This window comes from Mycteria americana, chromosome 17, assembly GCF_035582795.1.
Source record: "Mycteria americana isolate JAX WOST 10 ecotype Jacksonville Zoo and Gardens chromosome 17, USCA_MyAme_1.0, whole genome shotgun sequence".
Classification (NCBI taxonomy): Eukaryota; Metazoa; Chordata; class Aves; order Ciconiiformes; family Ciconiidae; genus Mycteria; species Mycteria americana.
Genome location: NC_134381.1, coordinates 7,221,886 through 7,249,773, shown reverse-complemented (window position 1 = coordinate 7,249,773; position 27,888 = coordinate 7,221,886). Strand labels below are relative to the sequence as shown.

The 27,888-nt window shown below is 44.1% G+C and overlaps 2 protein-coding genes across 4 annotated transcripts; both read right to left on the bottom strand.

Annotated features, from left to right (window-relative positions):
* Positions 1 to 358: 358 nt before the first annotated feature.
* On the bottom strand, positions 359 to 20,264 carry ODF2 (outer dense fiber of sperm tails 2). 3 transcript variants are annotated; one of them, XM_075519895.1, is made up of 20 exons: positions 20,062 to 20,264; positions 18,273 to 18,357; positions 15,909 to 16,034; positions 15,117 to 15,287; positions 13,477 to 13,643; positions 12,290 to 12,419; positions 11,945 to 12,076; positions 11,182 to 11,256; positions 10,555 to 10,626; positions 9,852 to 9,968; positions 8,744 to 8,929; positions 7,801 to 7,910; positions 6,982 to 7,117; positions 6,188 to 6,298; positions 5,428 to 5,532; positions 4,698 to 4,856; positions 3,703 to 3,803; positions 3,000 to 3,162; positions 2,514 to 2,639; positions 359 to 1,177 (listed from the first exon to the last, which is right to left on the bottom strand). In XM_075519895.1, the coding sequence occupies exons 1-20, from the start codon at positions 20,262 to 20,264 to the stop codon at positions 1,004 to 1,006; spliced, it is 2,649 nt and encodes an 882-aa protein (XP_075376010.1). In that variant the 3' UTR covers positions 359 to 1,003. The 3 variants fall into 3 exon arrangements, with proteins under 3 accessions (XP_075376010.1, XP_075376011.1, XP_075376012.1); XM_075519896.1 differs by lacking the exon at positions 20,062 to 20,264 and adding an exon at positions 17,418 to 17,571 and having other exon boundaries at positions 18,273 to 18,360; XM_075519897.1 differs by lacking the exons at positions 18,273 to 18,357; positions 20,062 to 20,264 and adding an exon at positions 16,919 to 17,027.
* A 1,208-nt stretch (positions 20,265 to 21,472) lies between these two features.
* PTGES2 (prostaglandin E synthase 2) lies at positions 21,473 to 27,485 on the bottom strand. Its single transcript, XM_075519901.1, has 7 exons — positions 27,234 to 27,485; positions 25,971 to 26,165; positions 25,230 to 25,285; positions 24,441 to 24,593; positions 23,679 to 23,879; positions 23,023 to 23,140; positions 21,473 to 22,289 (listed from the first exon to the last, which is right to left on the bottom strand). Exons 1-7 carry the CDS (start codon positions 27,441 to 27,443, stop codon positions 22,161 to 22,163), a joined length of 1,062 nt encoding a protein of 353 aa, XP_075376016.1. The 5' UTR covers positions 27,444 to 27,485; the 3' UTR covers positions 21,473 to 22,160.
* Positions 27,486 to 27,888: the final 403 nt, after the last annotated feature.

Genomic DNA, 27,888 nt, shown 5'->3' with positions numbered 1-27,888 from the left:
CATAAGAACCATTTACTGGAAAGAATAGGGCACTAGAGAGCACATGAGTTTTAGGGACTCAACACATTGAAGACCTGATTTTCCAGGAAAACATGCAGGCTGGTTTGATGAAGTTGAGCATCCATAGCCGCTCTTTAATTGGCTTAAGACCAAGTCAGTATTTCATGCACACCCTGAACTTGCATGGCATTCACACCAAGACCCCGCCTGAAGTGCCGCTGAGGTTAAACCGCAATCTTTCCTTTGAATTCAGACAGGTTTGGCTCAGTCCTGGGGATATTCAGGATTAGGAAATCAGGGTGAGAGGAGTAGAGCAACATTAGCATCACACTCAGAAAAAAAGGTGAGGATCAGAGAGTATATAAGAATCAAGTAAAAAAAAAATCCACACACAAACACAATCATTATTTCTGGTATAAAACTGTTTACGAACACTGTGGCTGTTCAGGAGATAATCTCTTGTAAGTGTAGAGCCCAGGCACTTAAGTTATTTTCAGCTTCGCACTTCTGGTGGGTGGACCCTCTCCCACCATCCTATCATCCAACATATCAATACAATGTTCAGTAGTTAAAAAAAAAATAAAAAGAACCCCACAAACAAAAAACCCCCACATGATCTCCCTAGAAAGAAACAGAATGAAAAAAGAAACATGAAAAGGAAAAGAGCTCTTATTAACATGCTCAACAAACCGCTGACAGGTTTTAAGAGCTGAAACCATCAGGACCTTACAGGATGAAAAGGACCTTTTCCATCATATGCAAAACCAGATGTTTTTGGAGGACGGTTTACAGTGTAATGCCAACCTCCAACACCAAACCGGTATTGATGATACCCTACACTTAGGACATAGGCCACCATCATTTTATCGTCTCATGCTGCAAGGAAAAGAGGAAAACATCTGATAGTGACCCTGAAATGCCAACCTACTTTCCAACTAACATATGGCTTTGAAATAGCGCTCCTTTTGTGCTTAGAAGCAGAGGTGCAGGGAGAGCATTGTCCTCATGGAGAAGAACGAGAGCGGCTGGGGGAGCCCAGCAAGGCACTTTCTCCAAAAACGTTGGCGTAGGAAGACTTGAGGAACTGGACGTAGTTTTGCATGCTGCGGTTGGTGCTCTCCGACTGCTCCAACCGATCCTTTAGATCCTGTAGGCGGCTTTCATACCGGCGCTCTGCCTACATAAAGAAGCACAAAACACAGGCTGAAAGACAGCAACATTCATCCTAGTCATGTTAAACTGTTCCCCAAAAATGCCGAGGACAGCAAGAATTAGTACAGCAGTAGGTGACATTACCATAGATGGTGCTATGATATTTATAATTTGTTCTGCTCATTTCCAACTCTATTCAGCAACTCGCTGATAAAAACAGGCGATAACACAGCTAATCAGTTGGGCTTTTAAAACTTATTAGCTATAGTTATGGGGACTTAAACATGCTCTTTTCTGAAAAGCAACTTGACCTGATCCGTGTGCCAACCCAATTCCAAGTAAAACTCAAGTAAACAAGCAGGGTAAATGGGACATTAGACATTATGAAATATTTCCCTTCTTTCTTCTAGAAGAAATCCTTTCCACTAGCAGAGAAATTGCATTCTTTCTCAGATAACCAAGCACAGTAAATGAAGTGGAAATCTGTCCGTGATATCTGGTGCAAATCTCATTTGAACATAAGAAAGGTCTGATTCCTTTCTTACGGACATGTAAGTTTAGAGCAAGTTCATTCGGATCATTGCTATAAGTAAGAAGCAAATGAGAGCCTGCATTCCTGAATTAGTGACATAACAGGCATGTGTCATGGTTTAGCCCCAGCCGGCAGCTAAGCACCACGCAGCCGCTCGCTCACTCCCCCTCGGTGGGATGGGGGAGAGAATCGGAAGAGCAAAAGTAAGAAAACTTGAGGGTTGAGATAAAAACAGTTTAATAGGGAAAGCAAAAGCCGCGCACGCAAGCAAAGCAAAGCAAGGAATTCCTTCGCTACTTCCCAGGGGCAGGCAGGTGTTCAGCCATCTCCAGGAAAGCAGGGCTCCATCAAGCGTAACGGTTACTTGGGAAGACAAACGCCATCACTCCAAACGTCCCCCCTTCCTTCTTCTTCCCCAGCTTTATATACTGAGCATGACGTCATGTGGTATGGAATAGCCCTTTGGTCAGTTTGGATCAACTATCCTGGCTGTGTCCCCTCCCAGCTTCTTCTGCACCTGGCAGAGCACGGGAAGCTGAAAAGTCCTTGACTAGTACAGCAGCAACTAAAACATCTCTGTATTATCAACACTGTCTTCAGCACAAATCCAAAACATAGCCCCATACCAGCCGCTACGAAGAAAATTAACTCTGTCTCAGCTGAAACCAGGACAGCATGTCATATCACACATGTGTCACGGACACATGTAAGAGCATGTCACATTCAGACACAGCGCTGCATTACTTTTGCAGCAATCCATAGCACCTTGGTTTATGGACTCCAGTTGCTGCCAGGACCCCACCAAGAGTATCCCTTGCAAGTCACTCACATCATCTTTGCTCCGACGCAATTGGTTCAGCTCTGTTTTATTCCTGCTCAGCTGGGTCTCCAAATCCAACATCTTGGACTGGGCTGCCCTCTCTCTAGATGTTGCTCGTTCTCGAGTTTGTTCCACCTACGTGTAACAACAGAACAACAACTTTGTTAAAGGGTTATCTGTGGAAGAATGATTTTCCCCCACCCCGTTGCCCACAAAAGCCCTATAAAGTTTAATTGGACACATTCTCATACATAAGCAGCAGCTCAGTCCTGTGCTTTCCCCTCTTCCGTGGCAAACTGGAGTGCGGGGTTCAGTTTTCCGATGGTTTAAGTGCTGACAAACAGTACCAGCAATTTTATTATTTGTATTTCACTGAACACAATGATTTTAATGAATTTGGTCATAGGCTGAGGAGGTATTTCCAGCATTCTCACTGTTCCCCTTTTACAGTCTTGGTAATTTTGGGAGAATTCACAAACACAAGGAATTACTTACTTGTCTTTTGGCATCCTCAATGGCCATCTCCAACTGACGTGCCAAGGAGCTACATTCACGGGTCTTCTCCTCCAACCGCAGCTGACACTGGTGGATCGACTCCTCACGTTTTGCTATGACCTGAAGGAATTCTATGTTCTGGGTGCTCGTTGTCTCTAGTTTTCTAGGTTAAGACAGTAAGGGAAGGAAACCTATTCATTTTAAATGGAGTGTGTTTCAGTCTGCCTTTTTGTCAGGTCCTGACTAATCTGGGAATAGATTCTATTCCCCCTTGAAAGGTGAAAGCCCCAGGAAACACTTCTCCATTTCTCAAATCAAAATTGCAAAGATTGAAGGACATAGAGTATCCACATACCTGCATTTTCCCAGACATTGTCACTAAAAGGAATTTATAAACATGGGTAAAAACATTGTAATATGTAGTAACCTCAAAACTGTCAGGCTAGATTGGACAAGGAGCTGGTTTATCTGCTGTGTAAGCCATCATCCTTTCTAACAACACTCATAACAAGTGTTGCAAAAACCTATAACTCTCTCTCCAGTGGACAGCTACTGATTAGAGATCCTTGTGGGATAAGCACAGAATCCTGGAGGCACATGGGGGACTGGAACAAGACTGAAGCTGTTTCAATCCCCTGAAAAAACAATGGGAAGAGGATGGAAATGTAAGGTTAAGAGAGCAAGAGAGCCTAATATTTCTAACCTTTCTAGCTCCTCCACCTTCAAGGTGAGCTGCTTTTTCTCCTCCTGGGCAGACTGATACCTCTCTCTTGTCATCTCCATTTTGTCCCCCTGGAGCTCAATCTAAAAATTATAGTAAGTAATTAATTTACAGAGTAGTCACTACACACACACACACAACCAACCACCTAAAATATATGCAGCTCTCCAGAAGGAAACATGCTCAATTCATAATTTCTGGAGAGCCCCAGAAAAGGAACAGTGGAGAGAAAAGCAAAGCAGTAAACATCCATTTTGCTGGTGTTTCCAATTAATGCTTGGAAAAGTATGAGAAAGTTCTTCCATATTGCAAATGAAAAGCTGGGTCCATAAACACTTGCGTGCAGAGCAGCCACATGTAAGCACAGCGAAGCACACACATTGAAAGCAGCCATATACATGACAGCAGCCCACAAAGGCATTAGAGCCTGAAATACCAGGAAGGTTTATAATTCCAAGCCAATCAGAGTAAGGCAGTCAGACTGTGAGATCATTTGCTGTGTCCTGAGGCATGGTTGTAGAAGTCATGCCAGTCTAAAATTGTCCTGCAATACCTACGCAGTCCTCCTGGGGACAAAAAAACAGGGACTGGGAAAACAACCTGAAATAAGGGTGAGAAAACAAGGTTGGGACAGCACTATCAGCAGAAGATCACAGGAGGGAAAGCTAACAAGATGATGGAAGTAACAGAAGCGAGTGTTGGCATTAGCAAGTGTTGTCACTGCTGCTATTCAAGTCCCAATAAGGTTCTGCACCAAGGGATGAGAAACCTTTCAAAAAGTAAGGAATGCTACTAGCTACGCCGCTAACTTCTTGCACAAAGACATGGCACACACATTTATTTTGCAGTGCACGTTTAATCTTTTCAAAAAGAGACGAGAACAGAGACGCAGTTTGAACTTTCCTGTTATTAGAAATTCATCTTGGTCTCAGACTTGCGGATTGCTGTGCTGTAGGTACTTTCTGCCAGTCCCTTACCCGCTGACGAAGATCTGCAATCATGACAGACAGGTCCACATTCTTCTTCTCATAAGTCTGAAGCTGGTCCTGACATTCTGCTAGCTGTGTCTCTGTGATCTTTAGGATCTCGGGCAGCTTTTCCAGTTCAGCAAGCTGGCTCTGGAACTGCTTACGCGCCTACAATCAAAGAAGAGAACATGAGGAACTCTCAAATGTTCCTAAGGTCAAGACTAAAAAATTTCTCAACTTCAATGAAGCTTTGTTAGTCTGCAACCATGATTACACTGTGTGGATATTTGGCCATGGTTGGACTTCAAAGCCTAAGGTCTTCTCCTACCCCAAAAGGCTTTCTCTTAGGATTTCGCATTCCCTATGGATGGAGTGAGAATGAGTGAGTATTTTGGATCCTGGGCTTCAATTTTACTAGAAGTACAAGCTCTTTTTTGAGGACAGCTGTTCCGCATCAGACAATGGTGTAGCCTACCTAGTCCACTGTTCTAAACCACTATTTCTGCAGCAAAGGACACACTAAGCAATTTAAACCCCTCTGAAGAACGCCATATAGTCAAAAAGAAGCTGCTAAATGTTCAATAAATTTTGCAGAATGAATAAGTCCTGAGAAAAACTAAGGGAAAAGGCAGACTAAAGATAAGCCTTTTATTTCCTATTCACAGCCATTTTTCACTACATTCAGAACATTAAGATCCATGAACATCTACAACATATCAGTCTTTAGAGGAATAGTTACCAGTTCAATCTCCTTGTTCATTTCATCCTTTAGTGTCTTGTTCTCTTTATCACACTTCTCAAGTTTTGCTGCCACATCATCTGCTTCCATTCGGGTCTTCAACACCTGGACATTCAAAAAACCCACATACTTTATCTGTTATATGTAGTTATCAAAAAACATGTAATGCTTTGGAGTAACTAAAATTGCTCAAGGATCAGCAACCAGTTTCTTGCCACACTAAGCACCACCCCTGAACTGTATTTGGAAGTTTACTTTCTGCTTCTGCCACCTGAATCACTTGGGCTTTCCACCAAGTGTTCTCCCCTCTTGCCTTATCCTCCTACTACCACAATATCCAAAATCCCCCCAAAAAAGCAGCCAAGGAACAGTACTTGCCGCACTAAAAGGCAGAAGAAAGCATCTCACTATTAGCCTTTACCTTTTGAAAAGGAGCAGGGAAAAGTGAAATATTTAAAACCAGTCTTTTGTTTTCCATTAATCAAGATCCCTGCTGTGGGAGTCAGCTCTTCCTAATGACTTCCCATCAGCACGTAGTGAGGAAGGCAAGTCTTCCACACTTTGGTATACAGCACATGGCAGTTTGGATGCTGCCATTTGAGAAAAAGTAAGGCTAAGAGAGACAAAAGAACCAAAACCATATGAAACTGCAACATCCTCCAAGAACAAGCAAAGGGTTAAGGCGTTACAGAATAAGCCACAACAGCGAAGGGAGAAAACATGTTTGTGCAAGGGCTGAAAGTTTTGATAAGATTCCTACCTGTGACTTGTAGGTTTCAATCAACCCTTCATAGTTCCTGACAGAGCTCTTGAGCTGCTGCACTTCCATCTGCGCTTGGTTCAGCTTTTCTTCCATTGGGACCACACTAGCCTGAAAAAAGAAAACATCTTCTGTTGAGTGCTTGGATGTAACTGCCACGTTAGCTGTCTAACATCGTCTAGACTAAGAAAAAAAGACTTTTGTCAGTGTAAGTTGGCAAAACTTTCCAGACTTCAGTGGATTGCCAAATTTATGCCAGCAGAGCACAGAGGTTTGCGATGGATGTGCAATCTTTCCATTTGCCTGAATGAGCTGTGCTACTTGGATTAGGGCCACTCCTTATTTGGATCAATGCCTAGCTTTCCAAGAAGAAATTCATGTAGGTCACCTACAAGAGCACCCGTGGTAAGAGATGACAGGAGAAATATGCCAGCCATTTTTTTAATTCTGGAGATTACCATTCTTTCTGCATGAGCTACAGTTGTTTGCTCTCTGCCCAGCAGCATGAAGATATAAGGACAAGATGTAAGATCCCAGCTGGAAGAAAACAGTACTTGGATTGGAGATACTCCTAGTCAAAAAGTGGAAGAAACCCAGCCCTCCTAGAACATTCACTTTCTTTCTTTATGTCTCTTCCCAGCATACTTGCCCTATCATACTCAGGTTATGGTAAAACTGGTTTGAAACTAAACGGCAGCAATGGGTGCAATTCAACTCTGTCCTCAGAGGCCAAGCAACTTATTTCTCCTTTTTCTTCCCCAGCATTTCTGCTTCAAACCCCTAGAATAACTGACCTTTAGCCTTTCATTCTCCATTTTGAAAGAAGTTGTCTCTGTAGTCTGTCGATGCAATTTATCCACCAAAGCTTCTCTGTCCTCCCGCATCTTGTCCTCCAGGGTTGTCTGCTGTTCCAGCAAGTCTGCAACACGGCTGCCATACAAAAAGAAAATTAGTCCTTAAGTGACAAGAAAGAATAAGACACCTAACCCTTGAAAATTGCTTCAGAAACATGGCTTTTCCCTATCTTTTCATCTTCCTCCTCCAGTCGTGTATGCACACCTATTTGTTACATTGTTCTACTACCTCGATCTTCTTAGCCTGCTGAGTTGTCCCCCTGGAGCTCAAATGCATTGCCTCAGGATAAAGAGGTACTTCTTTCGTCTCATACCTACCTATTTTTTCCTGCAGCAACTCCTGTGCTGCAGTGATAGCAACACATTTATTCAGCTTCAAAACAAAACTGGCACAAACTATACTGCCTATCTCTTCTAATCCCTTCCATTCAAGCATCTCAAACACATCTCAAAGGAAAGATAACCTTAATTCTTTCAAAGCATTACAAAATGTCAAAGGAACAGAGAGTTTTAAGAGTCAGCAAACCCTTAAAAATCCTGCCTTTGCTGTGGCAAGTCAGCAGTAGAAGCCACATCTCTCTCTCTCTCTCAATCTCTCCAAACTCTGCTCTAGCCCTTAGGCAGTGCTTGTTTTGCTTGGATATTTACAAGCAATCCAATTAAATTATTCAATTTAATGAAATTATTAAATTAAATTATCCTTGAACTTGGAACTCATCCCCACTCATGCTTGTTTCTTCACACTAATTTTATTTTAACCTGTTCAGCGTAACAATTTCCAGTTCGAGGTCACTCTTGTCCTTCACTACTTTGTTGTAGCGACTCCTCCAGGACTCCAGAGTAGACAGCGCCTCAGCAACATAACTGTCCTATCAAACAAAAGAAGCACATGAGGAAAAGAGTAAGGGTGATGAAAGTGTCACTGGACACGGGATATGCAGACAATATGCAGAGATACTGATATGGGTAAGCATGATATGTGCAGAGACTTCACTAAGACTTTTAAAATATTGAGGACAAGTATCTATTTTTATTCTTCCTGATCCTTCAGAGAGAGGTGTTCTCCAACACTACTGTCAGCCAACAGACATAACAGCAGCAAAAGAAGAAACCTCTCTGAAGGCAGATGAACTACCACAAATACACGGCTAAGATTCTACTAGTGGCTCTGGTCCCTGGAATTCTAAAAACAATGGAGAAAAAAACCCCAATCAAGTAGTGCGAAATCCACGTTCCCCTCTGATTTGTTTTAGTCCTAACTTTCCTACTTTTTCTTGATATCCTTCAGTCATTTTCAACAGGAAATTCCAGTACACCTCTAAGTCTTTGTACTTTTCTACTCTGACTAGTTTCTTGATTAAAAACCAACTCCATTCAGAATTTTCAGCCAAAACTACCAGGCTTTATTTAATTGGCTTTTGTCAACTCTCAGATGGTTCTAAAGAACCAGGCGAAAAAATCAGATCTGCTAGTTTAGTACGATCTAAGTTATTGCATGTCCTAAGTTAAGGACATGCAGTGAATATAGTGACAGCTCAGAAAACTGGATTTGTTCTAAACTTAGCATAAATGGGCCAAGGCATCAAGACAGAAATAAATCTCATTAGTTGAAAGCAGAGACTCTCCCCAGGGCTGCTACCAGAAATCAAAGATTTAGATGCATGATCTGAAATGAGGTCTCTCCCCCTGTATTATCAGGTACCTTTTCTGCTAGCTGGACAGCCAATTGCTCTGCATACTCTTCACTCCGCTCTGCCCGCTCTTTCTGTGCACGGATGGCTTTCTTCAGGGCCTCTTTATCACGGTCTGCCTTCTGCCTTAGTTCTTTCAGTTGTTCCATAATATGTTCCACCTCTGCCTTATGCTGAGCTTCACTGCGTTCCAGATTCTGGGGGGGGGGGGGGGGGGGGGGGGGGAGGGGAGAAAACACACCACATGGAATAATGTCCTTATACCTGCATACCCAAAGCAGCAACTAATTTCCTAGAAACAGTGGAGAGAGCTGGGTTTAAACCCCCAACCTCCAGCCTGGAGGTACTTGCAATCACATTTCACCTACACAATCCTGTCCTAATGCCGACAGACATGTCAGCATGACGCCCCTTTCCTTTCCTTCTATTTTCTTCCTTCATAAGATGCTCTCTAGAACACCGATTTCCTTTCCTGGCCAAGACAAATACTGGTCTGCCAGTCTTTTGATCTACCCGAGAACATTCTCTTTATTAATTGAAATGCTCGCATATAATAATGTCGCTTCATGCAGCTATATACCTTAACAGAATTAAAGCTCCTTTAAACCATTAACACACATATGTTCATCATAACATCATCACAACATCAACAGATACGTTAAACATAAGACTTTGATCAAGATAAGCCAGGGGAACTTTCTCCTCCTCATTAATAGTGTAGAAAGCACGCATGAGTGTGATCAAATACAGGAATTCATGGCACAGCATTTTTCCCAGAAAGCAAGTTAAATAGCTTATGACCTGTCTTGATGCTTGACTAAACCAAAGCCATCTTTTAAATAATTATGCGGTAATTAACTTAGGAAAAAAAATATCTAATAAATGCACATAGACCTTAAGGCTCTGATTTTGCTTCATGCATCAGAAATGAAAAGTTTTTTCTTTTCTTACTTCATTTGAAAAGTATGGTGTGTGTTAGTGGCATAAACGTCACCAGCCAATATTTCAGGCTACCAGACACAGCAGAAGAATAGTTGGCGAGTGCTACTTCCCTTGTCAGTCAATTCAGTTCATGACAGTAAATGAAGAGGCAATCCCCAGGGACCACTGAAAACATACCCGTATCTGTATACTCAGACGGTTGTTCTCAGCTTCTTTATTTCGCAGCTGTGCTTGTAAATGGCCTCTCACAGCCTCCATGGATTTGGAGAGTTCACATGCTGTCTTTGCCTGATCCTAAATAAGAAGCAAACAAGACACACACCTTTTTCCTCAACAAGCTAATAGAAGGAACACTTTCTAATAGGTAACCATTCAGTGAAGAATCTGATACTATCTCCAGCCACCTCCACTTTGCTCAGATGGACCCTCACAGCTCCTCTACTCATGGGCAACGAATGAGTAGCCATTTATTTTACATCAGATGTGAATGACTGGCCTGAAAATTTGTTCTAGGGCAAAACATCCTTCATATCTGATCTTTTCCACTACATGCCTTTTTTACTTCCTAAACAGAGGAACAGACTAGAATTTGACATAAGGAACCAAGAGGATCTTAAATAGAAAGGCAATTCAGTGATAAGCCCAAGCAAAGAGAATACTACCTATTCATCTTCGTGATGGATATTTTATTAGCAGAAAATTGAATCCACAACTGTGTGCGAGTAAGTAGCTGTCCGTCTAGTTTTATAAGCAAGCCAGTCATCTGATCCCTTAAAAAAAAATCATCTGCAAATACAAACCCATATTTTGAACTATCTATCTGTAGTTCTACAGAACTGGAAGGTGGAGCAGGGAGGGGAAAACAGAAAAAGGAAACTACCTTTTCTGCCTGTATCTGAACAGTAAGATTGTCCACTTCTTTTTCTTTCTCCTGAAGCCTCATCTGAAGTTGCTGGAAAAACAAACACCACTCAGATGTTAAGTAACAAACACATTTAGGCTGGCAGGTGGAGGGAAAGAGGTGTAACTGCCTCCCTCCCGAGACCCTCTGATCCATGGCACTCTCTGTCTGGTATCCACAGCAACAGCATCCTCAGCCCCGGAAAAACAGGCTGCATTCTCCTCAAGCAGAAAGCAAAAGGGATACACAAACATTTGTGTAACAGGGCATAGGATACCCAGAATGAGGACCTGACAGGACTATATACTCCACAGTCAAAAAAAGGGCATTACCTATGTCTCACAGCAAGTTTTATAACTTCCGGCAATGTAAGAACTCTTTTCTCAGTTTACAGGTAAAGCAATGAACATAAACGGGCACCAGGTCACTCATTCAGTGACAGAAGCAGATACAAAAATCTTACCCTCTTTGTGCTTTTCTATCTCTAAGGATAACATGATAAACATACAGAAATAATAAGATGATTTCCAAACTGAAGAATTCTATCCTGACCGTCAGGGGTATTTGGCAGTAGGTATTTGGGAAGAGAGATTGTGGTTTGCTTACCACTTTCTCTGCATCTGAGTCAGCCAGCCTTTTCAGCAGTGCTCCTTGCCGTTCCAGTATCTTCTGAGCATCCTTCTACAAAAGAAATATGTGAGAAAAATTGTTAACTAAATAGTCAGTTTTATACAGATTCTTTAAATGGAACTGGGCAAATCAACCATTTTCCCCCAGTTGCAGCAGCAATTCTCAGAAGATACCCAGAAGCATCAAATTTGCTAAATATTTCACATATCATCACCCATGTCTGAAAGCTTTTCCACTTCTCAGTCAAAGATTATAATAAAAAACATGATGGCAATTGAAGATCTTTCCAAACTCTCCCGCTACTCCGGGAAAGTCATGTGGAAGAACTCAGTCCTTTTATCCAGTCTCACTGATGGCTGCTAGTCCTCAGACTTCTGCTAATGCAACTGTAGCAGTAACATTTCAGACTAGCACGATCAGCAGATACAGCCTTATCCAGATGGGAAAGAGTTGGCAACGCAGTAGTGCCTGTACCTTTTAATACAGTCAAAAACTTAGATGCTTTAACATCCTCACAGCAGAAAAGTCAGTCTTACTCTATGATGTAGGCACTGATTAAAAAAAAAAAACCAACCCAAAAACTATCCATCCTTTATGACACAGGGTCAACAGCAGGGTTGGGGGGGGGGGGGGGGGGGGCAGGGGGGGGAGCAGTTAAAAGCTCTCAAACTCCATTTCAGTCCACAAGACAACATAGCTTCCTGTAATCAGCCAAGTTCAAGCACACAGCACTGCTCACCTCCCGGTTATGCTGCTCTCTGAGAAGTTCTCGTAGTGTCCGGTTGGTTTCTTCAAAGGTGCTCAATTTCTGGAGCAGAAGCTCTTTTTGTCTTGTCAGTGTGTTAATGTCTGAGCTGCTCATGTGTTTCTCCTAGAGGAAAAACAAACAAACAAACAAAAAAAACCCCAAACAAAAAAAGAATTGTTCACATGGAAACAAAACTAGCAAACACCTTAAGCATGCTAAATCCCTCCACTTTTCCTTACACTTTTCTGGATCAGCAACTGTAACATTACATTTTTAAGACAGCCATATAACAGGACAACGTAGTAAAGGCAAGAATAAAAAAAGGACACCACCTACAATGTTGAGTCTCTCTATTGTATTTTTCAGGGCATGGATCTGCCTGGCTGCTGCTGCTCCATCCCTTTCTGCCTCACTCAGCTTGGACATCAAACACTCCTTCTCATGCTGCAAGTACTTTTTCTGTAGCCTGTAATGAGAATTCAGCCATCAGAGAAACAAGAAGCTTTGACAGCTGTACCAGCCACTATTGATATACAGTCGATTGGGTTAAAACTCATAAAACCCCTCGAATCGGAGGATTAAACCTCTAAACAAACACTACTTGAGATTTACCCTCTTTCAGTGTGGAAGTTGTTCTGATAGAAGCCAGTAAGTAGATACCAGGAGCTTGCTAGGACCACAGCTACGAAAAAGGAATTTAGAGGGGAAAAACTGGGCTTATACCAAAGCCTGTACATACTATTAAACCCAAAACACAATGCTGTGCTTTTCCTGGGTACTGAAGCCACACCAGAAATAAGACTCCAAAAGGCTGAACATGAAACAGGAAAGCACACCAAGATATACAGCTCAAAGTTTTTAGCCAGGGCTTGTAACCTCAGAAGTATTCACAAAGTTTTCTGAAAAAGGAATATATAGTATTAACTTCCAAGTGATCTTTCTTAAGGAAAAAATAAAACTTACTCTCTTAAAACATTAGTGTCCCCCAAGAGACACAAACTTCCCTAATTCCTTAGATACAAAGCAGATGCAAAAACGTCAGACTTGGAGACCTTTGGGGTCACTAAGAAAAAAAAAACAAACATGAGTGACAGCCCCTGAGAGGACTGAAACCTGTCTCAGTATGACTTTCACAAAGGCCAAAAATGTCCTCTAATTTTCAGCTCCATGTTTATTCATTTGTTGTTCTACCAATATCATCACAATTCAAACAGCACCTCTTAACCCTCAAAATATTAATTGCAGAGCTAGGATGACCCTCCAGTAGGCCACACAAGCCACATAGGTTCCTCTCAGAGTAGCTTTTTCTGTTCCAATCATCATACTAGAACCCTTCTCTGCAGCTATCACCATCTGAAGTCCCCCTTCTAAAAGGTGACAAAAAATCCAAGAACATCAGTTCTTCAGCAGCACTGCAACCCAGGGTACAAACTACAACCTCAAATACCATTAGCAATAAAGGAGGTAGCTGCCCTGTAAATACCACTACTTGCAGTAACAACAGAGAACTGGAGCTTTCTTACACAGTCAGATCTTTCTCTTCCTTTATGCGCTCAATATTGCGCCTGAGCAGTGTATTCTCCTGTTCTGTTTCTACCAGCTCTTGTGCGACCTCATTCAGTTCTTCTTTCTGCTCCTCAAGGAGACGCTTTGTCATTTGCTGCTGTTCCTCCTTTTTCTGCAGCTTGGCCTGATGAAGATATTTAAACAGAACTTAAGACAAACCAGGTGCTTTTAAAGCAATACACAGAATCCACATCTCAAGCCAGTGAACCAGCTATTCAGCTGCACCAAACAACAAAGGACCATGCTTCCCGCCCCCCCCCCCCTACTTCCAGGCTGTTCCTGGGCACAAAAGGCATAATTCACTTGTTGCCTGGAAATGCAAACACAAGTAGACACAAGCGTCCTGGCTCTAAGTCCAAAAATTGTCATCAGCCATAAGACAGACCTCAAACATGGCAGGAAAGGAGCTCTGGTAGAAGTTCACACGCTGGAGATGGCTCCCATTACTCCACTATTGCTTTGTGAGATCCAGGTAACTGGGTGAAATCAACCTGAATAGTCCCTGGCATTTTGTTTCCACCTACCCATTTTGGATTACTCAGGAGGTTCTGTGACAGCTCAGTGTCACTGCTGGTAGTGTGACTGGAGTTATGTACAGACTACTCCAGAGTTGAATGGGGCTCAGAAGTTGACTACTGCTCCTCATGAATGACATGTGCATCCCATTTGGCAGTTAAGAGCACTACAAACAGTTGAAGATGTGCAAGAAGAGAGAACATAGAGGGGGGTTGATCTACTGTACCAGACTTGGTTTTGCAGCAAAAAAGGTCACTGGAGATTCCCTGGCTTGTACAGAATTAAAGCTAATAAAATGAATGAATCCATCTTACACCATGGATTTATTTAAGTGACACCATCAAACATTTAGATTCCATTAACTTTTTAAAAGTATCAAAATGGATTTTTGTTTTACAATCATGCAAGTAATTCCATTAAATTTTGTAGCATAAATAAAATGGAAAACATTTAATATGAGAATCTAATTGACTCAAATCCTATTCTTGTTCACCAATTTGAACTTCATGTAGTTTTGAGCAAAATAATAAGGACACATGATTTGCTACCCTCAGTGTTAACTAAAAGTTAAAAATGCAGTTTGCCTCCACGATAGAGCATCTTATGAAATCTGGAAACATCTCCTACACATTTTTAAAATGGTGTCAAGTACGTAAGAGGCTATTTATCTGGGAAACACAACATCATGGGTTGCACATTTTGAAACAGAATCAGGAGAAACAATCTTGTTGAGTAAGTGGATTCCTTGACAATAAAACATCAACATACTGTATTTTTCACCTTCTGGAAGGACCAGTTTTCAGATTTGGGGCTTGGGCAGAAGACAGATTATTTGGAAACAGAAGCACAGCAGTACCTTATTAAATGGATAAAGTTTTAAAATGTTTCATAGTAGGGCTTAGTGAATTTCTCCCTAGGATAGTTCAGCTCTTCTAAACAACTCAGACCGATTTTTTTTTTTAAGCAAGCTAACCAAGGGCCTGGGTAGTCTTCCATTGCAACAAGACTTGACTCCAGCCTCCTTTTGCCAAATGATCAGCTACAAAACCTGAGTCAGCAGGTCGTTACACTGTCTCCTCACCTCATTCTTCAGCGTTCCCACCACATTCATCAGGCTATCTATCTTCTTTTCATATTCATTCATTTTGCAGTAAACAGCATCCTCCTCATCTGTAGAGAGGTCACTCAGACGCAATACTGACAGCATTTTCTCTGAATCTGGAGGTGTAATTTCTAGGCGGTGAGTTGGTCCCTGGTAGAAAAGCAACACAGGGCATAATTTTTTTAGTATAAAGTTATAAACAGTATTCTGACCCTAACTCTGCCAAAAACAGAGACCAGGTCGCATCACTGCAATAAGGCTAATAAGGAAAAAAACATTTGTAAACAGCTCTTTGATTTCCATCAGGGAAAGGTCAAGAACGCAGAAAGACCAGAACAGAAAAAGAGGAAAAAATAATGAAAGTTCAAATTCCCATCTAGGAAGAGCCAGGAATAAAAAAGCAAAAACTATTAACCCACAAGAAAGAAAATATTACACAATACTACACAAATGCTCCATGCTTCAGAAGAGACGAAGGACAGCAGCCCCTCGCTGTGCCTCCAGATGAGATCTTGAAGGGGACTAGTAAAACTACAATAAACAAGAAATTTGTCTGGCTTCTAGAGGCAGAAAGGCATGATATGGCCATAGGCTGCTAATTAATTTCTATTTTTTCTATATTAAAAAGTGGAAAAGATTTATAGAAGACACTTCAAATGGTAGGTGACAGTAGCCTTCTTTCAGATCAGCCCAGCTCCCTCACTACACAACTGTTCTCTTCAACCTCAGATAAACCTGAAAGTTTGTTTTAAAGAGCAAAATCAGCCATACCTCCCATTTGCAGGCAGACTCCCGGACAGATGTTTTGCCTGGGGGCATCCAGGGGGCCTTAGTTTTCACCCGGACAGCTCGGCACATGTTCACAGTATCCCCTTTCATTTTCTGTTTGTGCTTTTGCTAAAGGAAGAGAAAATAAAATAAATTACAGACTTTTAAAGAACCATTTACAACTTTTAGTGCTGTGAAACCAAATGGAAGTTCATTCATACAAAAATATCACATAGTGTTTCACATGATACATCAGATCAGATGAGCCAGCAGCCATCAGAGGAGGCTAACACCAGCCAGAAGGAAAGGTTATTGCACATTCAGTTGACAGTATGGCTAGATGTAGTACATTCTTGTCTATCACGTAGCAAGTCTGTTATATCACTGGGATACCTGCACTTGTGATGTGATGAGAGCCTTACCCAGCAGGCCGGGGTGGGGGGGAGAATGAAGTCTCCTGTGTATGGAGATACACAAAAAAATACTGCAATACAACCCATTCACATGAAGAAGGAACAACCTGGGAGATCCTTTCTCCATTCCAGATTCATCTCACAAAAGAGAAGCTATATCATTTGACAACAGCACTACCAGAGAAAAAAGAACAGTGCAGCATGACTGGTTATGAAAAGCCCCTGAAATGTTTCCCTGCTTTGCAGTCAACTAAGAGATCCACATTTATTTGTGTTGAACTCGAGGTGCTCTAACTGAAGGAAAGTTAAAGTGTTTTTGCACAATTCCAACCTTAGAGAAAAATCAGATGTTCTAAATATTCCCCACAGGCAATTAATTAGTAGGACTCATTGATTTCACTGTCAGGTCCTACCCCATTATGACATGTGCCATTAGCAACAAAGACAAAATTAATAGAGGACTTAGAACAGGATGTCTGCACATAAGGTAGAATGAACTAGCAACTTCCATCACCTTTTGAGAACTTTACATAAACGTACAACTACAAAAGAGGATATGAGATAGCTAGAAACTCCACTTCAGTATTGCCTTCTACCTACTGTGGATAAGGCTATGAAGAGACGCTGCATAGCTCAGCAGACTGAGAAGGTGCTTAATGCCAGACGATGGTTTGAATCCAGACTCTTTTTCTAAGCACATTTATTTTCATACAATCAAGATGGTATTTGAAATGTCTAGATATTACCTTTCCCCAAACTTTTCCTAAAAAAACAGGGATGAAGCCAAAGAAAAACCATTATCAGGACACAAATCCAGGAAATAAAAGGAAAAAAAAAAATTGCCCAAACCATATCACATTGGAAGCAACGCTCCTCACAACTGCATACTTGAACGTGAAAAGTAACTATATATTCTATATCATACTTAAATCATCTTAAACACAGAAAATGTGTTACTGAAAATTCACCACTGAATATGAACTCAAGTCTTACAGTTCTAATACAACGCTAAAACAGACCTTGAAGATTTTGTGGTGCTTCTAGGACCATTCACCTTCCTCTTTGTAGCCCTTACAAACACCCAGCTACACACTCCTACCTGGCATTTTGCAGGTGTGCTTTTCTGACCCTTTTTAATATGGACATGGACAGGGGTGTTTTCATCCACATGGACGTGCAATGGGGGAGATGAGGAACGGTTCTTCATGGCTCTTCTCCCACAAACGGGAAAGGGCAATACAATGAAAGGAAACCTGTGAATAAGGAAACTGGAAATAACAACATTTCCCTCTGTGCCAGACAGCAACAATGGCCAACCTTGGTTAAAGTTTGAGCTTTCTTTCAGTAGCATCTACCATTTTGAATTGCACACTATTTTGCTGTAAAGCTAGGATTAATACAAATAATTTCTCTGCTTCTGGTATTTTCTGCTTTTAACATGGTTATTAAAGACCAAATACAGTTGGATTGATAGCAGGTGTCTGTAAGAGTCATTGGAGTTAAAGTCTTAGAGCAAGTGAGCGAATCAAGGGTTCCAGTAACCAACACAATCTGATTATGAAGAGAAATTTGAAGGGGGGAGAAGAGGAACATTAATTTAACAGTTTAGTTAAGAAAAATCATCAGGAAACCATCAGATCCTTCCATCCTAGAACCCTGCACCTGTAAACTCTTTCATATGTGCTTAACTTTAAATGTCTTTTTGAAGTTAAACATGCTTAAAAGCTTTTGGATCATAGCATTTCTTTAATCTTCAGAAAAAAGCATAACCTTAACCAATATCTAACACAACATGGAAAAGCCTAGAGACGCGAGGTTAAAGTCATCACCTTTGAGCTCGATGCTTCGGTTGAGATAATGGTATAATGCAATTGCAAATCTTACAAAAATCCACCAGCAGCACTAATCCGATTCTGACAGAAAGGTTTTTGTCAGCCTAGGTAAAATTACTTACAGTGATTCGAAAGCTTTTAGCTCTTCTGGACAGCGCGCTCTGTACAGAGACTGAAGTCACTTCATCGCTGATGGACGAGGGACACCTGATACAGAAATAATAAAATGACCACTAACAGGAAAAGGTGCCAATTCCCAAACATCCTCTTCTTTTTGATTTAAGGCAACACACAGGCTCAAACACATCAAATGTATGAATCCAAACAACAAAAGTTGTTGTGTCCTGGCTTCCTCTGACAAGCATGGGATGAGGGAAGGACCGAGATTGTACTCCTTACATATTGATGATGAAAGTTGTTTTAAACAATGAAATGTTTTGTACAATTACACGATGGCCTTACTCAGTCACAAACCTTCAAATTCTAACTGCAATTTTTAACCAGTTTCATAAGGAAAGGAGGTTTGAACAGTTCCAGAGTACCTGTACATCCCCTCCCAAACCCTCCCTAAATTCTTCCATCATCAACAAATTCTATAAAACTTTACAGAAATGTTGAGGTTCTAGGTTTACACAGTTTTGCAGGCTCAAGAGATGCCTCCAAATTAGCGCTCACGCTGAAGGAAACCCAGCACCACACAGACTCGTGTTTCAACGTGGTCCACTGCCGCCCAGCAGACACGTGTGTGCTGGTTGGCAAACCAGTGTGCACACAGAGCTGGGAGTCAGCTACAGCGTGAGCAGCTTCTTGCCTGGTGGTACCTGAGGGACTTGAAGGAACGAGAGCAAGGGACCAGGGATCCCCAAAGGACTAATGTCTATCGGGGAGTGATGAAGTGGTGGTATATCGGCCTTAGTTAGCTAACCTCAGGGTAACACTCCTTCACAATTTGCTGTGTAAGAACAAGCATTACAAGTAAAGCGTTACTCGTAATGCGGTAGAGCAGGATTTTGTACAATACTTCTGCTAGACTAGAATTTAGATCACTCTTTAAAGCTCATTGACTAATTTGTTAGCTTGCCAAGGTTCATGTATCACCTACTGTAAATAAAACTAGTAATATCACATCTGTTTTTAAGCAGTATGTGTTTAAGACAAAACACACCCATATATCATGTCAGATTTAGGAAAGTTACAGAGGGGAAGACATAGCAGTACTTCCCTTGATCAGGAACAGGAAGCAACAGTTTTCTGAAGGAACAGGATTCCTATGAACAACTCCAAACACCGCTGGGTGTTTTCTTCCCAAGGAAGGGTTCTTCCCAAGGAAGGGTTCTTCCCAAGGAAGGGTTAAACTCTCCTCAGGCCGAAACGTGCCCATCAGCTACAGCACCGACTGAGAACTTCCACAGAGCTTTTGAATCACCACAAGTGAAACTCAAACGCTGTCACCCAGCTTCCCCTAGCAACAAGGTTCGTGTCAGAAGTTTAACTTCTCCCGCGGCTTTTCGAAGAAGCTGTGGCTACCTCAGGCTGGCAGGGACCCACTCTGGGGTCAGTATCCCGCCCAAAGCGGGATCAGCTCTGAGTTCAGAGCAGGGCTGTACCCGGGTGGGGCTGGAGAACCTCCGGGGGGGACACCATCCCCCCGAGCAGCCCGTCCCAACGCCAGCCCCGACACCAAGCACGTTTTCCGTTATCTATTTAAAGTCGCCTGATAGTTTCCGCTTTCCCTCGCAGCGGGAACAACCACCCCCAGGCAGGAGGCACTTCTCGCTACCGACGTGGCGGGGAAAGCGCCGAAGGAATGATTCCCGGGGGCTCGGACATCCCCGCGGCCACACGGCGACGGGACCCCACCCCTCCCCGGCCAGGCCCCCTCAGAGGGCCCAGCGGCCCCGGCCCCCTCACCATGAAGGGCCGCGCGGGGTCCGCAGCCGCTGCCGCCTCAGGAGGTCGTCTTCGGCGGCAGCGGGGAGGCGGCGGGAGGCGCTGCCGCTGCCATGCAGACCCCGCAGCCGGGGCGAGGGGGGCGGCGGGAGGCTGCACCAGGGGCAGGAGGCGCCGCCGCACTTCCGGAGCCGCCGCCGCGCCGCCGCTCGCGGCTCCCCCATTGGGCGATTCAAACCCTCCGCGTGACCCGGCCCGCCGCCGTCCGCGTCACAAGGCCCCGCCCCGCAACGGGCCCCGTCGCCATAGTGACGCGAAGCGGCCCGGACGGGCCGGGTCGCCGGGAAGCCCGGCCGCCCGCGGGGAGTTGCCTCCGGCCGCGCCCCCTCCCGCCACCCCCGGGGCTGCACCGGGCGAGGAGCTGGCCCGGCGGAGCGCGGCCGGGGCGTCAGTCAGTCAGCCACCGCCGAAGAGAAGCAGGGGCGCTGGGCTGTCGGCGTTTCAGAGCCTCAGTTAACGTGTAGGGCTGAGGAGGCGGTGAAACACCTTTCTTCCAGCCAGGGCGGATGTAGAGGGGTGTTTTGAGTTCTCAGAAAGGGTTTCTCCAAGCTCCTGTCTACGCATGTTCGATATAATTTTTTTAAAACGTTACCTGCTTGAACATTGTTATTTTGGTACAGTGGAACACACTGTACCCTGAAACTGTACACTGAAACTGAACACACATTTCAGTACGGAACAGCTTTAACAAAGAAATACACCAAGTCACAGACCAGCAACCCAGCTGTTTTTACTGCAAACATCTTCTTTCCCCTCCTCTATGTCCAAATCATGACTGAATTTGTAACTAGTCTTACCTTGGGAAAAACCCCAACCTCTCCATCACCACCTCCGTTGTTACACCCAGTAAAGGTGCCCCCCCAGAACCCACACCGCACAAGCGGCTGTATTACAGACCCACTTCAGCTGCACCTCTCTCAACAAACCAGCTTCCCTGAAACCTGCCCTTTCTTCTGGGGAAACAGAACTTGTTTCAAGCTGACAATTAAGGAGGTTCAAGCCTTCGGGCTGCACATTCAAACACGCACCGTCTCTCACTGCGACAAACATCAGGCGTTTCTACCCAGCACAGCTCAGCAGACTTGGTATCGCACAATGTTACCTGCAGCAATGGCTCCTAATCCAATTGCTACAACAGCAAATCCTTTGTTACTCTCGCACAGCAGAAACATCTAGAGATCCCCCGGGCATGCCAATTCCTCTTAATCCTTCTTTTTCCAAAACAAGAACAAACTGATTTTCAGGGGTATTCCAGAGAGATTTCATGCAAGATAAATCTTTCAAATAACTGCTCGGCATTAGTGATTTCTGTGTAGGGTGTGCTTTCCAGGTGTAACGGGGAAGGTAAGAAGTCACAGATCTCGCAAAAGGGCACAGAAAGAAGCAAGCCTTTATCCTTGCAGACCGTACAGAATCAAGTACCAAAAGAACCGTTTACATGGAAGAGCATACAATCTGTCAAGTGCAGCATCGTTTCTGTCATAGGAAGGATGCCTTTCCCAGTACCGTGGATTCTTCCAGTTCCCTCAGCACTGGGCTTACAGGATTCTATTGCAGGAAAAATTGTCAGTTAAAAACTGCTATCCAGTGTCTCAGTCAGGAAAACACTTCAGATGACATAGATGAGTAGCGGAAGACAGCCTGAAGTAAAAGCTGCTCAGACCTACTGTATCTGATATGGCTGTAACACTTACTAGCCGAGTGGCTTGCTTTTACAGTAACCTGCTCCAAGAATGGCTCTCACCTAAAAGAAGCCTATTTGCTGCATTCTTCAGTTCAGAGCTTCTCCTTCCCAGCAGCGTCCAAGATCCCTTCCTTTCACCTGTACCCGTCCTTCTAAATACCGTGTTCAGACATACACCCAGCTGGATCCCTCCTGCTTCTCCTCCTCTGACACCTGATATTCTTAACAGGACAGTCTCTGTGCCTGCATGTCAGTCCATTAGGTGTGACCAGTCCATTCAAGTCTTAAGAAATAAATGCCATTCCTTCTGAAGTTGGTTTTTTTTTTTTTTTTTTTTTACCATGCAAGTACTTCAGGAAGGCAGCTGCAGCTGGCATCAGACTGCAGCTTCAGCTTTTTGAATGACTTCCTCCATGCGCTGGTACCAAGGCTGAATCTTAGTGTGAACCATCATGTCGTCAAAGGCTTCCAGCCCTTCCATGACTCGGAGGACCCCGTACACTGCCTGTGCCAGAGGATAAAGATTAGAACACTGAGTCAGCGGTGGAGAATGGGTTAGGGTACCAATAACTGTCTCAATCGCCTAGCCAGCAATGTTCTTTCCCTGTCCTGCCATCTACCCCACCACTCTGATTAGCAAGGAAGACTGAATGGCAGAAAGGTAATTAAGAATATGCATGTTTTTCCATGAGGAAACAGTAAGGAAAGATCAGGATCTACATGCAGTTATGGGGCAAAAGTTAGTCCCATCTCTGCATCAAGCCCTGGTGCGAAATGCTTCACTTGCATTCCAGGGAGAACTGCTGGTGCAGGGGATGAATCCTGCTCCACTATGCGCTGCTGCCTGCAAAGGAAACCCCGCCAGCATTGAATGTAATAGAACCTGTGCAGGTGTGAGGCTTTATTCACCAGCATTCATGAGCCAGAGCAGTGTCCTGCCTTGTAACCTGCTTTTATCATGCTTCCACATGATCAGTAACACCCACCTGCAGATGGGAACTGCAGGTTCCATCTTAGGAAACATTTCTCTGGAGGAAAACAGCAAATACCATCCTAATTAACACAAATGTTTCCAAATCCCCTTCATATGGGAACTGTATTACTGCACAAAGGACATGGACAACATAGCTCATGTAACTCCCCTTTTCTGCCTACATTTGTATTAACCATGTCACACAGATGAGCAACTGGATAATTTGTAATACACCTAACAATAAATGCAGGAATTAACCCCTTACCAAGTCAGCGAGGTTCGGCTGGTTTCCACCCATGAACAGTCGATGTTTGCCCACAGCTTTTACCCACTCATTAACTGCTTCATACAAGTCTTCTCGGACATTATCTTGAAGGTGATGTCTGGATAAAGAGAAGAACTACTTTGAAGACACTAGTTTGTTTCTTTCTTTAATCTTTCATCATGTCTAATCTCCTGGGCTGGTCTTTGCCTGGGAATTAGGAAGGTATTTGAGAGTGAAGGGGACAGTTACTGACTAAACAGTAGATAAATAGAGGGGTTCAGTACCTCCAGTCAAAGAAGTACAGCTGTTACTCACATTGGATTGTTTGGTTTAAAACACTGAGGTTCTGCCCTTTGACATCTGGGGTTCACAGCTAAGGACGTTAAGGAGCTACAGAAAAAATGTACAACTACAGAAAAAAATGTTTACTTGCAAATACTGAACATCAACTATTTACAGTTTCACTGCTCCTCTTACTAAGGCAAGGGCGGGAATACCACTAGATTGCTTTATTACCTGTAATCTGCATATTACAGAAAATGCTAATTTTGCCAAGCATCAAACATGCAGTGATTTTGCAGGGCATAATGCCTATTAACAGCAATACTGAACTTGGGTACAATACTCTTGGGTACTTGGTGCTCAATAGTACCAACCTTTTCTTCAGCCTCTTGCTAATGAAGAACATGGCAACAGCCCCCATGTATTTGGCAAAGAAACCTTCCACGGTGCCAAACTTCCCCTCACGGACAATGTAATCAAAAGATGCCAAGGCTTCTCTGGGGGTCCGGTAAACATTGGGGGAGATGAGGTGAACAAGCCAATCGTCTGCCCATTTTCTCCACTTCATTTCTTCCCTGCAAGCATTCAGAAGAAAGTAACTTTTCAGTGAATGAGGTACAGACTGCAGGGCTACAGGAGGCAGGCAGAATCACAGTGGCATTAGCCAGAGGTTCTGCCAAGGACGAACGTGTCAGACTCTTGCCCAGCCTTGTGCTCTGGTGACCTCTCTGAAATGCACTCAGGATTATTATCTTTGGCAAGGCTCCTCCAATCTCAAACTAAAATTAAGACCAAGATACAGCACTAGCTTATCCTTCCAACATGAGAACTAAAGCAGAAAGGGAAACTAGCACTCCATAGAGCTCCCCTGCAACGTAAGGAAAGGCCAAGAAAGAAACTGGAGGCAACTGAAGGCCAGCATGACCATGAGGGTGGTAACGAGGCCATCTAACAGCATTGTTTCAAATTATGCAAGAAACACAGCAAAACCACTCTAACTACCGAGGTTTTCAACACTAAGGGGGTGTGACAGGATTTGTCAGCACCAGCAGGATTTTATATCTACACCATCCCTGAGTACATCTGGAGGAGGCTGTGATCCTACTTGGAGAGCCCAGAAACTTAAGAGCACTTACACTCTCACTTCTTTGACAGGATAGACTTGCTTTGTCTCCTTCTCATCCAGCATGAGCCAGTATTTATTCCCATACTCAAACACCTCCTTGCCTTGCTCAGTCACAGTTTTCATAGGAGGATAAAAGGACACAATCTCTTCTAAGCTATTCCTCCTGTGGACAGAAACACAGTTAGCACCTGATCTGGCTGCCACACAAATGAGCAAGAGGAAAGGACAGATTGAAAGATACAGACTTTAAAATGTATTATTCTAAAAACAAGTGCACAAGGTTCCAAATTCTGTTTGAAATCCATTTTGTAAAGAGACTGCAACAGCTACTTGCAAATAACTATTATTAGTGGACACACTTTTCTCTGTGTCAGAACAGAAATTTTTGCAGGCATAAAACTACCTACCATTCTCAAGCACTTTGTAGTGCAGACCTAAAGGACAGGCCACAGGCACAGCAATTTCATTTCATTCTACATTTTATAACTGGCTAAATGTAAGCTTAGTTCCAGGACTAACACTAGTCCATGTTTAAGTAGGTTTTGTGCAAAGAGACTCTCACAGGTGAAAAAGAGGAGTTCTGAAAGGTAAAAGCTTTGCTTCGCTGCACACACATCACAACATACACAGGTACCATCCACATTATCACGGCCAAGCTCAGGTCAGCTGGGCCAAACACCCAGAGCTTCAGAGACCAAGGTCAGCAAGATTCTTATGACCAACTCAGAGAGTCTTCTGAATCTCTAGTTCGCTACGGCCATTCACATTCAGCTCTTCTCCCATCATCCCATTTTCTTACTTGGAAATGAGATAGGTCTTTATTGCACTGATGATCACCGAAGAGTCATTCAATTGCTGAAAAACAGAATTAAAACAAACTTTTAAAATAAGTTGGTGAAATTGAAAAGGAAATTCTTCAAAACCTTTTCCCCCGCATGCCCAGGCTCCAAGTTAGTACTGCAATCCCTTCTCCTCCCATGCATCTCCACAGGAGTCCCCGCACATCTAAAGACAGCCCTACATTCAGATCTCTCCTGTGATCGTTTCAGAGTATCACTTCAAATTTGTCTTTAATTCTGACAACAGAGGACCTGAGGGCCAGGTACACATGCAGTACTAGTGGAGTTTGGATTTAGGCTCTTGGGAGTGAAGGAGGAAAGCAACACTAACATTAAAAAAAAAAAGTCAAGTTGAATCTTCAGTATTCTTGAGATCTCATTCTTTTCCCACAAGATACAAGCAGTTCCTGTTACCACTGGTACAGATGATATGTCCTGCATAAAGGCTCACAGAAGCTAGATAATCACCGGATGATAGAGTCACTACACAAACAACATGCCTTTTAAGAATGACCAACAAAAAACTCTAATAAGGCCAAGGCATAGGAGACCATACAGCAAGAAAAAAATCTTAGGCTCTTGAGAAAATAAAAGATGATTTAAAGATTACACTGCATGTGATAAACCACAGATATGTGACAGAGACAAGCCTCCAAACCACTGCTTGTGGGGAAGTCAGCTTTCAACACAGTAAGACTTACCAGAGGGCTTCCAGCATTGGCTAGCAGGATAGGCACCTTTCTGTAGGAAGAGAATTTGATCTCTTTTCTCATTATCGGGTTCACTTCCACAATTTCATAAGGCAGTCCATGATAATCAAGAAAAGCTCGGACTTTGCTGCAGAAAGGACACGTTTTATACTGGTAGAGTGTGAGCTGCAGGGTCCCTGCAGGCAGCTGGGGAAGGAAGAGACCAGAAGCTTCCATTTTCTACTAAAAATGTAAATATTACCTTCCTTCCACCCTTATTTTTGTCATGAAGTCACAGTCATTCAGTTTCAACATCTGATCATCAAAATATCTTGACTAACAGATGCTTTCTTCACATGGCATCACAAATATTCACCTTCCGTTGGGACCAAATACCTATTTTTTCTAAACATCTATTTAATCTGCTGGAAACTCCTACTCACAGCCAGAAAAAAATAACTTAAATGCAGAGAGCTTACTCCTCTATGCACAATTCTGAAACTAAAGAAAAACACAACCATATTTTAATCATCTTTAAATCAAAACCAAAATAGCTTTTTCAATTTTCCCCCCAATAACCTCTGTGGAGGCCACAGGGTGGGGAGAGCAGAGAGATTTTAGGCATGTATCTGCCCAAGTTCAGACTCCTGGGATTAACCAACCTGTGCGCAACTGAGTCAAGGCAGGGAGAACCCAGGGCAGCAAACAGCGAGGCATCAGGTGAGGGATGTTTCCCAACACTGCTAATACTTCAGCAATCTGACAGGCCATGCCAATCGCTAGTCATACATTATAAAACAAATGCAGTCATCTCATTTTGCTTCTCATTTGCAATTTATTGGGTTACACAACCCTCCGTGGGTGCTGGGAAAAAGCAACAACTCTAACAGACAATGCTGCTTCACATCCCCAGCATGCTCTCGCGTTCTGACAGGCATTCCTTACAGCTCCTCAGGGAGAATGCGGCCGGGGCCTCCTTTACACAATTTTAATCGGTTTCCTCACCGAAACCGGAGCAAAGGCAGCCGCTTGGTCCGCAGAGCGGGAAGAAACCGCTCCGCGCTCTCCCCGAAGCTCTCGTCTCCCGGTGCTCGTCACCGCGGCCGTGCCCGGGCCTCGCCAGGGGTGGGGGGCGAGGGAAGGGCAGGCGCCCGGGGAAGCACGCGGGGATGGAGGCGGCAGGAGCCGCGGGGGGCGGACGGGAGGGGAGGAGAGCGCAGCCCGCGGGCGGGGGGAGCCGCTTCAGGCGGCGAGCGGGGCCCGGCGGCGCGTTACCTCAGCGGCCGAGTGCTCCCGCAGGCGGTGCCGCGCCGCCAGGTAGAGGCCGGCGCCGCCGCCCAGCGCGAAGGCGGCGCCCAGCAGCAGGTGCCCCCCGCCGCCACCGCCGCCCCCTCCTGCCGCGGCGCCGTAGGCTCGGCGCGGGGCCCGCAACCGCCAGGGCGGCAGCAGCGCGGCGGCCCGCCAGACCCTGCCGGCGGCGGCCATCTTCCCGGCACGGCGCAGGCGGGCGCCTGGGGGGGGCTTAAAGGGACCGCCCCGCCTCTCTGCGCCTCCCCCGCCCCCGAAATGGCGGAAGCGGTTCTTCACTGAGGTAAAAAAACCCTCAACGGGGTTAAACTCCACGCGAGGCGGGCACAGCGAGGCCGTCTGGCTGCAGAGAGCCACAGCGAGCGTGGCCCCGCTCTCTCGCAGCAATTATAAAACCCGGATTCGCTGAGAAGACAGCAAAGCGTAAAGTGGAAATAACATAATCTCTTCCCTGAGAGCACGTCCTGCCCGGCGGAAGCTGCTGCTTCTGACCGGGACGTAACCACAGTGCGAGCGCAAACCTTCACGCTGGAAGTCGTCATCTTTCTCATTAAAGCGTGGTTATGTCCATTAATTACGCTAATGTGCAATTCCCCCAGTTGGGGCTCAACATGAGCCCAAC